This window comes from Hippichthys cyanospilos, chromosome 13, assembly GCF_059441005.1.
Source record: "Hippichthys cyanospilos isolate Australia breed blue-spotted pipefish chromosome 13, RoL_Hcya_1.0, whole genome shotgun sequence".
Classification (NCBI taxonomy): domain Eukaryota; kingdom Metazoa; phylum Chordata; class Actinopteri; order Syngnathiformes; family Syngnathidae; genus Hippichthys; species Hippichthys cyanospilos.
In genome coordinates, this window is record NC_142381.1 from 5,173,930 (window position 1) to 5,187,944 (window position 14,015).

At 38.7% G+C, this 14,015-nt stretch overlaps 1 protein-coding gene across 2 annotated transcripts; it reads left to right on the top strand.

Moving 5' to 3' along the window:
* Window positions 1–11,811, top strand: LOC148413566 (moesin a-like). Of its 2 annotated transcripts, XM_088431904.1 has the most exons (16): window positions 1–169; window positions 306–611; window positions 1,165–1,212; window positions 1,420–1,503; window positions 1,574–1,669; window positions 1,839–1,961; window positions 2,419–2,570; window positions 2,657–2,740; window positions 2,806–2,952; window positions 5,182–5,278; window positions 5,859–6,022; window positions 6,146–6,276; window positions 6,422–6,582; window positions 8,242–8,334; window positions 9,269–9,502; window positions 10,376–11,811. In XM_088431904.1, exons 2-16 carry the CDS (start codon window positions 603–605, stop codon window positions 10,538–10,540), a joined length of 1,788 nt encoding a protein of 595 aa, XP_088288030.1. In that variant the 5' UTR covers window positions 1–169; window positions 306–602; the 3' UTR covers window positions 10,541–11,811. The 2 variants fall into 2 exon arrangements, with proteins under 2 accessions (XP_088288030.1, XP_088288031.1); XM_088431905.1 differs by lacking the exon at window positions 1,165–1,212.
* The last annotated feature ends 2,204 nt before the right edge of the window (window positions 11,812–14,015 follow it).

The window sequence follows — 14,015 nt, forward strand, 5'->3', positions numbered from 1 at the left end:
GCTGACCAGCTAGCATCCAGGATCAGGATTTAAATTTAAATCTGATGCAAGAAAAGGTACCTGAGCTGTGGAAAACCTCCAGGTCTCAACTTGTCTCAACATCATACCGCCAACTTCACATGTCATGAAGGCCTTGAAGAGACTGGATCTAGCCCACCTATGACTACAGGTGCAATTGTTTCGATGTTATTCATACAAGTGTGTTTGTGGGAATATTTCTGCTGTGACAATTTACCATATTAGATTAAATTAAAAAAAAATCTGTCCATTTACCAACCAATCTATTGTGATCCATCTATTCACAGGAAAACAGTTGTGGAATACAAAGATCGCGTCTCAGTTCAAGGCAAGTGATGCATGATCAAACTGTGATGAGGAGAAGTGTTCTCAGATGAAGTCTGCCTTTGAGCAATGCTCAGGCCCCAGGCTGCCTTTGGATTAAATGAGAGAAGTACTTGGGAACAACACAATGGTCTTTTTTCTCACTCCATCTAATCCTTGTTGGTATTGCAAGCAGTTTCATATGACTCCACAGAGAAAAGGCGACAAGCGTCCCTACTTAGATTTGCTTCACTACAGACTACTGGCGATAAAAAAGAGAAATGTCAACTGTGAGTAGCAACTTTTTATTGTTTGTGTCAACATTATAAATGTATTCATTTAAGGAAGTTTTTTTTGTAGTAATAGCATTGGTGGTTTTAAATGAGCACCCTTGAATGTTGTGTTCAAAATATGGAGCAAGGTAAAATACTGTACATTATCAAGTATGGTCATACGAGCCAGGAATTGCATAGTAGCTGTTTGTTTGTTTGTTTGTTTGTTTGTTTGTCTTTTGCTGGGCGCTGTTGTTGTTTACAGAAGTGTCTTGCTGTGGTCATTTAGTAAAGATTTCCAGTTGCAAACCAGTTCAGTACAATCACATGATAGTTAAAGGTCAAAATGGTCATTGAAGTGCACATCTGAATCGACTTAGATTGTGTTTATTTTCAATGTCAAAATATGTTATGAAATGGTGCATTGATATTGTATTATAAGATATGGTCAAAAGATCTCACGACACATATATTTTGTCTCACCCGTAGATTTGACATGTATTATAGAATATTTATTAAGAGAATGAACCCCATCTAAAAATCTACTGTGGGCTTCATTTCTTGATTGTAGCCTCCACCAACCTCTTGTGAGTGGATGCTCCTGGTTGAACAGAAGAATGTAAGGAACACTCTTTTTGGTCCTTTTCCTGTCCAAGAACCAACACGTTGACCTTAGTTTCAGAAAGCCAACAAAACCGACAAAGAATAAGTAGTGTTTATTTACACTTAGTTGTTGCTTGTTGTGCTCCTCAAAACCTCTGCAGTGGCACAGCACAGATGATTACACAAATACGATATTTTCCTCCCGTATCCTGTTTCCCGGCAGATCAATGTTCGGGTTACGAGCATGGATGCTGAGCTGGAATTTGCCATTCTGCCCAGCACCACTGGCAAACAACTGTTTGATCAGGTACACTGTTCAACATCGGCTAACGGGCTCTTTTTGAACAACAGAGTTAAGCCTTCGTTTTTCTGTCTAGATAGTGAAAACAATCGGGCTGAGGGAAACCTGGTTCTTTGGTCTCCAGTATCAGGACAGCAAAGGCTTCTCCACCTGGCTAAAGCTCAACAAAAGGGTGAGAAGAAAACGTACATCTCAGCTTGTTGGCATTATCACTCTCATGATCTGCCCAATTACCCCTCACCCTTGACAGATGCTCACAATCGGACGTGACTTTGTTGATCCATCGAGGTTAATTAGCTGCTTGTTGTGTTCATCCCTTTGTTGGGTGGTGCCAATCCCAGGTGACTGCTCAAGACGTGAAGAGGGACAACCCTCTGTTGATAAAGTTCAGGGCAAAGTTTTACCCTGAAGATGTTGCAGAAGAACTCATCCAGGAGGCAACACAACGTCTCTTCTTTCTGCAAGTTAGTGAATACTCAAGCGATGGCAGTGATCTTGAAGCGAACTGAATAAACAGGGTTTTTAATTTTGCTATTTGTTCATTCATAAAAGTCGATTTTTTTTGGCGGTGATCAGACCCTCTCTTCTTCTCTTGCCACAAAGTGATCATACCTTGTAAGACATTCCAAACGGCCAGTATGGTTAAAATACTTGTTAACGCATGTTAAAGCTCCAAGTTCACCGCTTATAAAACTTTCAACCAGCTTTTGTTATATAGTTAGAACTTGTAAATCTGGTCCACAAATCTCAACTAAAACAGATGCCAAAATCTCCGGGGGTTTCCCCAAAAACTCCAGCATGAGGTTATTCCCTCTGGTTTTTCACAAGGGAGTTCACGTGCACGAAAAGGAATCTGCATGTTTTTCCTGTGTGAATTAAAATAACACGAATACTACAAATGAGCAATTGTTTTTGCCTCAGGTAAAAGAGAGCATCCTAAACGATGACATTTACTGTCCACCTGAAACTGCCGTACTTTTGGCCTCATACACGGTTCAGGTCAAACATGGAGACTATAGGAAAGATTATCACGTACCAGGCTACCTAACAAGAGAGAAGCTGCTTCCCCAAAGGTAGTCAGTCCATCCCCCGGATACCAACTCTTACCTTTATTCCGTCATCCGAATTCTAACTGTGTCATCTTCAATGATAAACCCAGGGTTTTAGAGCAGCACAAGCTGAATAAAAATCAGTGGGAGGAAAGAATTCAAGTCTGGCATCAAGAGCACAAGGGAATGCTAAGGTAACCCAAAATTCAATGCACCCCCTGGTGCAGATAGACAATCATGACATGATTCCTTGTCACAGGGAGGACGCCATGGTGGAGTATTTGAAGATAGCCCAGGATTTAGAAATGTATGGTGTCAACTACTTCAGCATCAAGAACAAGAAAGGAACGGAGCTTTGGTTGGGAGTGGATGCCCTGGGCCTCAACATCTATGACAAAAAGGACAAGTAGGTCTTCGACTAATAGCTGGAAATATTGTTCATTTGAATCCTTTAATGCTCAAACTACTCCCAATGTCTTTGTAATGCAAAATGCACATGTCTACTATTCTGTCACCAAGTGATTCATAAACAAATGTGATTGGAACTAATTGAGCACATCTGCCAAACCAAATCGTTTTTTTTTTTTATTGGACGAGCAAAGCGAGGAATAAGCAGATCTGCATCACAGTTTCCATGTCAAAATTCAAACATTGAAACGTAAGACTAAGAATGAGCGTTTATGCGGCAAAACACAGACCCCTCAAATGTTGTGGAACTGAATGCTTTATGGAAAACTCAATGCTAACTCATTTTGTCCGCAAAACATCCTGATTGGTCAGAATATTTTTAAAAATCATCAGAGCGCAAGCCACTCTTGAGAGATTTATTTTTTTCCGCTACGCCCTCGAAGGTTCCCTCATAGCCGATTCAGCAGAATGCCCCGCTCGTGTCTTTACGCCAATGTGAAGCGAATTCAATCATGTACGTATGATGTGTCGATGGTCAGCGTGTTGTAAAATTTGCATTAGCTTTTGCTGCTGTTTTCTTCATCAACGCTCAAACCGCTTGACTTTCAGCATGGCTACTCAGTTGGGGCCCAACGTAAACACAAACAGCGACATCTCGTACTTCAGTTCTGGCTGGGAAAATGCCTTTTTGAATATTCTTCATTTTCACTTCTTCCAGTTGTTAAAACATTCTAATCGAAGTAAAAGGCTTACTGTGCCAAGCAGTGACAGGCGGTGTGTGTGTGTGTGTGTGTGTGGGGGGGGGGGGGGGTTATTATGTATAGTACAGCATTACGTTTCAGAATAAAAATAGTAACTGCTAAAGGAAAATTCCACTTCTTTCACACATAAAAAGTTTAACTCATGTTCCATTTTTTAAAAAGCAATTAGCTGGGCAACATGGCTTCATTTCAGCCAAATCTGTCTGTTTTAGGCTAACAAAGAAAACTAGCTTTTTGTGAAATTATGTACGTATGTCATGGCAACAGTGACTTTTATGCTAAAATCTTTGTTTTAGTGATGCTATAAAATACCAACTAAAATGAAAATTAATGGTTTGATGACTGATTGATTGATAGCAAAACCCATGTAAGAATTTAATATTTGACAAACTTTACAAATTACGTGTCTCCTTTTTTTCACTCATGAATCGTGAGGTTACTGACCTTGTATTTCCTTGGTATTAGATGTATAACACAATATGCAGTATCACACATCACTACTAGGTGTTTCTGTTACTCTATCTGAGTTATTGTTAATGATGTGTGGATAAATGTTAAAATATCCCTGATTGTAAGATACTCCTATGTGTGGTGAAGTTTATTCTTCTCATTTGACATATCCCCTGAGGGAGCGGTGAGCAGCAAGAGTGCTGCTCTCACGAGTCATTTGATGATTTAACCCGCCAATTCCAACCATTACTGCTAAGTATCAAAAAGGAAGCAATCGTTATCTCGCGGGGTCGGCCGGACCTAGGCTTGTCAAAAACATCTCCGGTATCTTCAAATCTTTTTTCGTTGTGCTTGATGCTGCTGTGACATATTCAAGGGGTTAACCACCTGTGAAGTGGATCTGATTATCAGCATCTTGATGATAAATACTTTGATCTCAGAGCGAATCTGACGCATGCTGTCAAAAGTGATGTGAAGGTCTGGCGTGCTGGGGTTCCTGTTTCACACACACGCACACACACACCATTTGAGTGACATTTATTGATCCCAAGGCGACCTGTCTTTGCAAAACGGGACTCAGTGGGCTTCACATGCTGAAAATGAGCATGGTCTCCAGCAGTTTTGTTTGGTGTCGAAACATAATTTCAAAAGCTGTTGGGGAGGAAATGAACCATTTCCTGTTTAAAAATGGATTAGAAATACTGTCTATTTTATGGGTGCTTAAGCTCAAGACTTTTATCGTGAGACCGTATAACAACTAGAAACTGTAATAAAATAGCAAGTGTCTGTCTGAAATATACTTCTTATCATCTATACCCTTTAATTTTACTGTAGTTTTTGCTTTGTTTTACACTGCTGTCTGCTGCAAGGTTTATATTGCAAAAAGGCACTGTTCTCAAACTGCAGAAATAAAAGTTAAATGAATAAGTAAAAGTACTTACAAGTAATAAGTAAAGTACTTACAAGTAATAAGTAAAAATACTTACAAGTATGTATATATATTCTTTTTTTTACAGGTTGACCCCAAAGATTGGCTTCCCCTGGAGTGAAATAAAAAATATTTCTTTCAATGACAAAAAGTTTGTCATCAAACCTATTGACAAGAAATCTCCGGTATGTGATATGTAAAAAGAGCATTATGTACTCATTGACAGGGCAGTTTGTTATGATTGCTTTTTTAGATTTGTTCTCATGCAGACGAATTATATACCCTGATGTTCATAGATGTCTGTTTGTTTAATGTTGTGTTAAATGACTTTCGTGCATCTTTTTCCTCGTTTGCGTCCTTTTTCTTGTAATGCTTCTTTTTTCTTGCATGCTCTTTTTCACTTGCTTATTTTTCCTTCATGTCCTTTTTTTATTGTTTGCTTCTTTTTTTTGCATGCCCTTTTTCCTTGTGCCTTTCTTTTTTCATGTGTGATTATCTTTCAAGATGTTTTTTTTTTGTTTTTTTGTGATTACCTTTTGTGTTTGCTTAATTTTTTGATGGGCGATTTGCACTTCAGGGCCACAATAGATATTATTATTTTCCCACATTGATGAAGCCTAGTCTACCTAAATTAGATGGATTTCACTGATGATCACTGCATGATTTTGCTGTCCCTGCACATGTCGAGGAAATCCACAATATTAATTCAATAAGATATCCTGTCATAAATCAAAGCATAAATAACTGATATGTTTTGTTCTCAAGGACTTTGTTTTCTACGTACCCCGTCTTCGCATCAACAAACGCATATTGGCACTGTGTATGGGAAACCACGACTTGTACATGCGCAGACGCAAACCAGACACCATCGAGGTGCAGCAAATGAAAGCCCAAGCGAGGGAGGAGAAGAACAAGAGACAGATGGAGAGGTAAAAGGCAATCATGAGGACTTCTCTTTTTTACAGTTTACAGTGTGTTCTCTGTACTTAAGGAAGAACTGTCAGGGGATGGAGTTGTTTCAGACATGTATTTATGCACAATTCTCCTGTCAGAGCTCTGCTTGAGAGTGAGAAAAAAAAGCGGGAAAATGCTGAGAAGGAAACAGAGAAGATTGCTCGCGAGACCATGGAGCTGATGGAGAGGTTGCGACAGATTGAAGAACAGACAAAGAGAGCTCAAGATGGTCTGACAACTTTTTGAATACAATATTTAAAAAAGCTTACCAGATTAAAATATTCATGGGTTGAGAATTCCCTCCCATCCAGTGTGTAGTAAAAGTGGTGTATAAGCTGTGCATTACAGTATATGTGCTGAATTTTTTGTTTTAGAGCTCGAGGAGCAGACTCGCAGGGCGCTTGAGTTAGAGAAAGAGAGGACACTTGCACAGAAGGAAGCTGAGAGCCTGGACATCGACCACAGGGCCGCCATGCAGGCTAAGGAAGCACTGCTCCAACATCCGCAGTCAGAGATGAAGAGTCAGGAAGAGCTGGTAAACAAACACAGTTCACAATGTCGATTATGAATGACCAACTTGCATAATTTTTGTCAATCAACTTTTTTTTTTTTTTACCTAAATATAAACTGAGATTTTATACAACTCTTTCACTATCGCCAATGGTAATCAAGCATGGTAAGCTAACAATGTATTTTACAACGTATGTCCACAGACTTCACTGTTAGTAATTGCTAATACTGCTATTAGTAATAGTGAAATCTATGATATTTCGTAAAATACATTCGCTTAATTAAGCCATTTTTAGGGCCCTGAATTGGGGCAACTAAACGTGATTTCAGATAAACCCCCTCAACACGCTTCTGGGAACAACTTCAAAATAAAACTCTACCAAGGTGTTTGTGTTATTATATTATTTGCCATGATAGGTCTTATTTTGAAGTTCTCAAACTGTTTGGTGCTGTGTTTTGCTGTCATGCAGAGCAGTAATGAGCACCGTAGAGAATTATAGTAACAGGCAGCATATTCTCCTGATGCGCCATTCAAAGACAACAGCCAAAAGAAAATAGATGATGTGCTGTACAGGGATAAAAGATCTCATAGCATTCTAATCGTATGAGATCTCGTCGTATGAAATCTCATCCCATCTCAAATAAGAATGCAATTATTTGAAATAGTATTCTGTGGTGCAAAATACTGAAGTATTGCCTTACTATTTGAAAAAATATGTATTAATTGTATTGATAAATGTTTTATCAGTATTAATGTCGTTTTAGCCAGACCTCTGTGACAGCAATGCTCTCTTTATGGTTATTAACCGACTCTGCATTTCACATTAGCGATTAACAATAAGCATGCATAGCGATTCCTTGTTGATCTTTTGGTGAAAAGTGATGCTTTTTAAGTAGTGTAGCATATTTGTCACCTGACAAATAAAATGACAAATGGCATGTTTGCAGTTTTTAACTGCTACTGCTCACGGACGTACAGTACATATACCGTAACATATGTAATATCTGTACTGCTGCAGAGCACAGTGCCACACGCACGAACAAAATTGCTTGTAGGAGTTCCGGCAAGAGAGTGATGAAGATGCGGTGCTACATGTGTGACATGTAGCATGCTGCTGATTGGCGAGCTCTAATGATAAGATGCTTTAAAAAAAATCTCAAAATCTCAATGTCAGAGATGGCGATTTTGGTCCCTAGATACAGGCAAGGATTTGGGAGTGGCAGCGCCGCTCCTATATGCATGGAGAGGAAACACTACACTATATGCCCACTAGATTTCATTTCTTGCTCCTGAAGGTAAAAAAAACTACTAGCATCTGTCAGAGAAAAGACATCCCTCTGTATTTTGAAGAATGTCTTAAAAATCGATCTCTTTTCAGAGTCTCTCCCTGCCTCTCTAAGCCTTTATTGTCTAACTATCTCCACCTTGCACTGTTTCATTATTGTGAGTTTTTTTTTCATATAAAATACCACACTATTGTGTGAAATGGTGAAAAGTAGGTTTGATTGAAACGAAATGAAATGAAATGAATCCAGGTTTGCCTTATAGGACCCAAAAGATTGCATCAATACTCACTGACACACACACACACACACGAACCTATCGTCAGGACAGAGAGAGCACAGTGACCTTAGATTGGGAGCACTCTTAACTCTTTCCCCTTTTGTGTGCACATGTGGATAGGCCACTGAGCTGGCAGAGCTTACATTGAAAATCTCCCAGCTGGAAGATGCCAAGAAGAAAAAGGACGAGGAGGCAATGAGATGGCAGAAAAGGGTGAGAATTAATAGAGCAAGTAAGAGTCAGATAAAGGATGAATCAAAAATGAGCTAAGAGGGATGTCTGACACCACTAAGTGAACAGCTAAGCTAGATAAAAGGAATCCAAAAGTGGTGAGAATGTCATAAGAATGAAGTTATTGGCTTTTAATATATGGGTAATCCACAGTTTAGTATACCTATTTTTACATGTAATATGAAACTCGGGGTTTGGATGCTTACTTTGAAGTGTATCAATGAATACATCAAAATATTCATTTAATGCTACTTCGATCTGTATCTACTGTACACTTTCTGCATTTCAAATTGTGCATAATCACTTCCATGACAATCACATTTTCTTATAATCTTTCATTATAGGGCTGCACAGTGCATTTGTGGTTAGGACACCTGCTTTACATTTCTGAGGTTCAGAGGTCAAATTCTGCTGTGGTATTGGCATGTTTTGACTTTGTTGGCTTTCTTCAAATACCACAGCTTCCTTGCTTATTCCTCTGTGGGTTTTGATGGGTAACACCAAATTATGAGATTTAGGAAGTATGTCATATTTTTAACAAACTATGCGACTAAAACGAGAAGAACTTTGCATGGATAGTAAAGAAAACAATCATCTGTCCTGTAAACATGTAATGTTTAAATATAAACATACGGTACTTAGAATAAATAAATAAATGTATTTTCTGTATTAACATGAACAATGGAATAGAATCGAATATCACTGTCATCACCAATGAAAATGAGTTAGGTATCTTTTAGAATTACAAATAAAAAATGTGGATGGATGGATGGATGGATGGATGGATGGATGGATGGATGGATGGATGGATGGATGGATGGATGGATGGATGGATGGATGGATGGATGGATGGATGGATGGATGGATCTCCATCAGCTCTCCCCTCCCTTAAGTATGTAAATGTATTTGTTGACAGGCGATGATGGTGGAAGCTGATTTAGAGAGGACCAAAGAGGAGCTGAAGTCTAAAATAATGGGAATCCACATCCAGGATTCTGTCCACACTCACATGCATGATCACGACGAGACAGATGAGAGCAGTGCGGAGGCGAGCGCTGAGCTAATGTCTCCCGGCACGGTACGCGACCGCAGTGAGGAGGAAAGAGTAACAGAGGCCCAGAAGAACCAACGACTGCAGAAAAACTTGAAGGTATGGATAAAAGAATATCAAACCAGTTGCAGTTGTTTGGCACAGTATTATTTATGTATTGATTATCCTCTCTATATATAATATAGAATATAGATTCTAATCAACGTTGAAATTTGTCACAAGAAATGTTTCTCTAAGAACCCCATGCACACAAAATATCGCCCCTTCAAAGTAATTATCGGACAAGCAGACTGATTTGGAGATGAATTATTTATGTTTCCCAAGTGATCTGTGCACCCATAAAACTTGATTAACCTTTTTGACGACAATGATTTATTTATAGAGTTTTTACAAAGTCGATGCAGTCTAAAAAAGTAATACGAGTGCAATCAAATGATAATTTGCGCGACTTGGTGCGGTTTATGACTAAATGGACTCAGTCTCTGCTGATGCAATAATGTCAAGTAGTTTGCCCGCGCTGATGCCACCACTTACGCAGTCCGTGGCGTCCATTAAATTTGCTCTATTTGTTGGGTTTTCTTTTAATACACGCCATATATGGTTTTGATTGTGTTGTTAAGTTGACAGCCTAATTGCCTCCCAAAAGCATGTTTTTGAGGAACTAAGTGCACTCTACATAATTAAACATGTTGCAGGTAGCTTGCCATTCAAGAGGTTTTATTCATGCCGCAGATGTCATCCGCAAATTCTATTACTCCTGGAATAAAATATGGACTCTATTTCCCAAGCAAAACAAGATACAGTATGATGTTGCATAGAATCTCCAACGCGGAAATGGACTTAATAACCGCGGACAAAAGAATGTTTTCGGATCGGGATAGAAGGGAGAACACAGGGGTGTGGAGAGTGTCGAGGCTTTTGAATAGTCCCAGTGATGAGGATTTCATTCTGCGTGTTTGTGTTCTCTTCCAGTTCCTGAGTACTGAGCTTGCACGAGCTATTGACGAGAGCAAAAAGACCCCAAATGACCTGATCCATGCTGAGAATGTAAAGGCTGGACGTGACAAATACAAGACCCTGCGTCAGATTCGTCAAGGCAACACCAAACAGCGCATCGATGAGTTTGAGTCCATGTAAGAAATGTCCGACGAGGGACATGATCAAAATCAAAATGAGAAACAGAGAAGTAGAGCGTTTGAGAATGAATGAATAGATTTTAATAATAAGGAGAAAAATTCTATTATTATCCTTGATTTTCAATTTTGCATCTGAGACTAGCCTTTCAAAAATTATATTACGTACTGCAACCAAACACTAACCACAATGTTGGGTACACCTGCACAATCTTGAGTTCATACAAAATATTTATCATTTATTCGTGGTGTCCCAAAACGTCGTTTCACAAAAGAATTAAAATGATCATTTACAGCAGTTCAGATTTGATATGAAATGTCCTAAAATCGATTTGTAAATTTAACAAAATAATACATATCTGCTTCATGTAACTCCGCTGGATGCACCCGGCCAAAGAAGAGATAACAACATTATGTCACACAACGAAAGCGTGCTACAAAGGCTAACTTCAAAATGAATGTACCAAATAATGCACGGACTTCAAGATTCAAGTGTTTTATTGTCATATGCGTAGTAATAGCACACCATGAAATTCTTATTCTGTTCACTTCCCCGAGCAGGCTACATTCCATAATCGAGCAAATAATAAGGTAGGCAATAAAACGATACAAAACAAATGGACATACAATGGAAATACAGTGACCGTAGTATGCTTTTATTTTGAAGTTGGCCCTTGCCGACGATACTACCAGCTAGCTTTACGAATCCAGGTGACTCCCGTTTTTATTGCCATCACAACCCATCTCGACTAACAGCAACACTCCATCATCAGAAATCAATCATTTTCTTCATTGAATTAAAATAAACAGAGACATCTTCTGTTTGACTGTTGTGCTGCTTTGTGGTTCTGACACTTTACAATGGTTGCAATTATATAGAAAAGAAAATATTCGGTCCCCGATGGATTGATGGATGGATAGATAGATCAAACGATCAAGATCGGTCGAGATCAAACGATAGAGTGAGTCTGTCAGTCGATGGATTGTGCTCTAATCATTGCAAAAAGCTAAATTTATCTTATCTTATTTAATTGTCTTTGTATCTACACATTTCTTCACTCTGTCATCATCTGCCTTCATGTCAGTCGCTTTCATGATTTGCTGTGGTTCAATTAAAAAAAAAAAGTAATGTTTTACTTTATCTGGTTGTAGCTTTACATGAAATTCATTATGCCTACATCAACCTTTTGTGAACAGGATACAGCCGTTCAACTCTGTGCTCTATCATTTTCATACATTTTATTCATCATAAACTGGAACTGCATTTACAAATGGTATGTGGCTTATGGAATGGTGGCATCAGAAACTCTCTGGAACGAGTTTGATTTGAGCTCTAAACATTTCTTTTTAAATAAGTTGCTATACAAATCACTGATTGGTTAGGGAATTGATTAGCACTGCTACAAGCAATGAGGAATCCATCGAAAAATGTGGTAACATTAAACAAATGACATCCTAAAGATTTTTTTTCAATGTTGAAGATTAATATTAGTTTGTCCCCCTCTCTTTTTTTTTCAAACATCAAACTAGAACATTTACCAAAACATAGCACCAATGACTTTAATGAGGGGCATTCCAGATCCACAACTAACACTTAGTGAATTGTCCATGTTTTTTTAGTCAAAAACAAATGTCATACAACCCAAGACTGCCTTAAGAGAAACGAACAACACAGCAGCACTTTATGTTCTTCAGTCTAATTACATTTTTGGCAAACTAACAGTAGTTAAAAAAAAAGTTGCGTACATTTTTTTTCGCTAATATCCTTTGAATTCCGAGAAGGCTGTCATGAATCAAAGAACAGAGGATAAAGATTTTTATCTTTAACCATCAATGGTTTTAACCGCACATCTTGGAGCGTGCCTCGAGCATGGCATGCGAGTAAAGAAGTCAGCATGCTGCACACCATGAGCGTGTGCTCCAGTCATACTCAAGCACTTCATCAGGGAATAAGACACTAGCTAATTACCTTCACTAAGGATACTATGTTTTCATGGTTTCCGTTTGTTAAAAGGTTTACATGGTTAACTGGGTTAAGCGGAACTAACAACCTGGTGTAGGACTGAATGATTGAGCACAGATCGCTAACATTGGATGGAATCCTCACATCACCTCAAAAAATGGTATGTTTGTTTAGCCATTACTGTAACATTGCATCTTCACAGAGAGCAGGCCGTTTACAGTGACGTGGCAATAATTTGTAATTATCACACATCTAAATGAGGACTGGACAATATAATGCATAAAATTGAGATTATGTTATTATTATAACATGATTATGCGCACCTGGCAATTTGGTGCCTGAAAACAGCAACTTCCTTTACATGTCTGTAACAGGTCGAAGGCATGGTAAAGTGCCAAGCATCAATTTGATTTTTCCCTCCAAGGGCAGCTCTTGATGTATTCAACAACACTTTTTTCTTTCAGATTGACGTTCTGTTTTTTGGATCATTTTTATTTACGAAAATAAAATCAGGCGGCCGGATTCTAACTCCTCCGTATGTTTAGCAGCGTCTATAATTCTCTTTTCCCCGAGATGGCTAAATTGAACGTTTGGTGGCATTGCGTTTGGCATCCAGTATGTACTGTGCCACCACACAATGTTGCTGAAAACACGTGGTTGCAATTCATGCTGATGGTCCAGATAAACCTGCAGTAAAGGAGAATAACGCGCAGTTCGTGGAGCTGTACAACATGGCAAAGCGTGAATCCTAATCATTTGAATCAGATGTGTTTGAGAGAGAAGCATCGAAACCATGGAAGATACCCGCCCTCGAGGACTGGACTTTAACACCTATTTTATTCATTGTTTGGGTTTGTACCTCACACAGTGAAAAACAAAATATTCTGCTTTTTATAGATAAGATGTTAAAAATAATTGGTTGTTATCTAATAATAAGTGTATATACGCTACAGCATATGATAATGACTTGAAGAGGTTGCTGTTATTGCAACTTTCAACATCTGAGCAGTTTACTGTATATATATATTCTACTTAAAGGTTTTTCTTCAGTAATTTGAACGGATCCTCATGATCAGCATGAAATGAACAGCATTGTGCTTTAACGACATCACCAGCTCTACGAAACATTCATTCAGAGGGAACATTCGCTGGAATGGATAGATAGGTAGCTCTTGGAAGAGATATTGGCTTTTTCCACCATGCAAGGCTTAAAGAATGTGAAGGCCATAATCTTCTCACAGAGTCACTCACTAGTGTGTGTAAAACGGCTGTAATATGTTGCTCGTAGGTTTTCGTGTAAGGGGCAGCCTACAAGACATGTCTTTTATTGCATCCTTGCAATTCCTTGCATTTACGTCCTATGAGCATTTGGATGTATGGGCGTGATTTCTCATTTAATAGTGTGATCCTTGCCTTTATTGTTTTTCAACTAGCATTCAGTACTAGTTTCTGACACTAAACATGCGCCCTTCGTTTAATGCATCCTTTTATTTGTGACTGTTCCGGGTCCAGATTT

Excerpts from the sequence above, each read along its gene's own strand:
- LOC148413566 (XM_088431904.1), top strand. Across the intron at positions 2,953-5,181 it reads ATCTATGACAAAAAGGACAA|GTTGACCCCAAAGATTGGCT; the intron begins GTAGGTCTTCGA and ends TTTTTTTTACAG. Across the intron at positions 6,583-8,241 it reads TGAAGAGTCAGGAAGAGCTG|GCCACTGAGCTGGCAGAGCT; the intron begins GTAAACAAACAC and ends ACATGTGGATAG.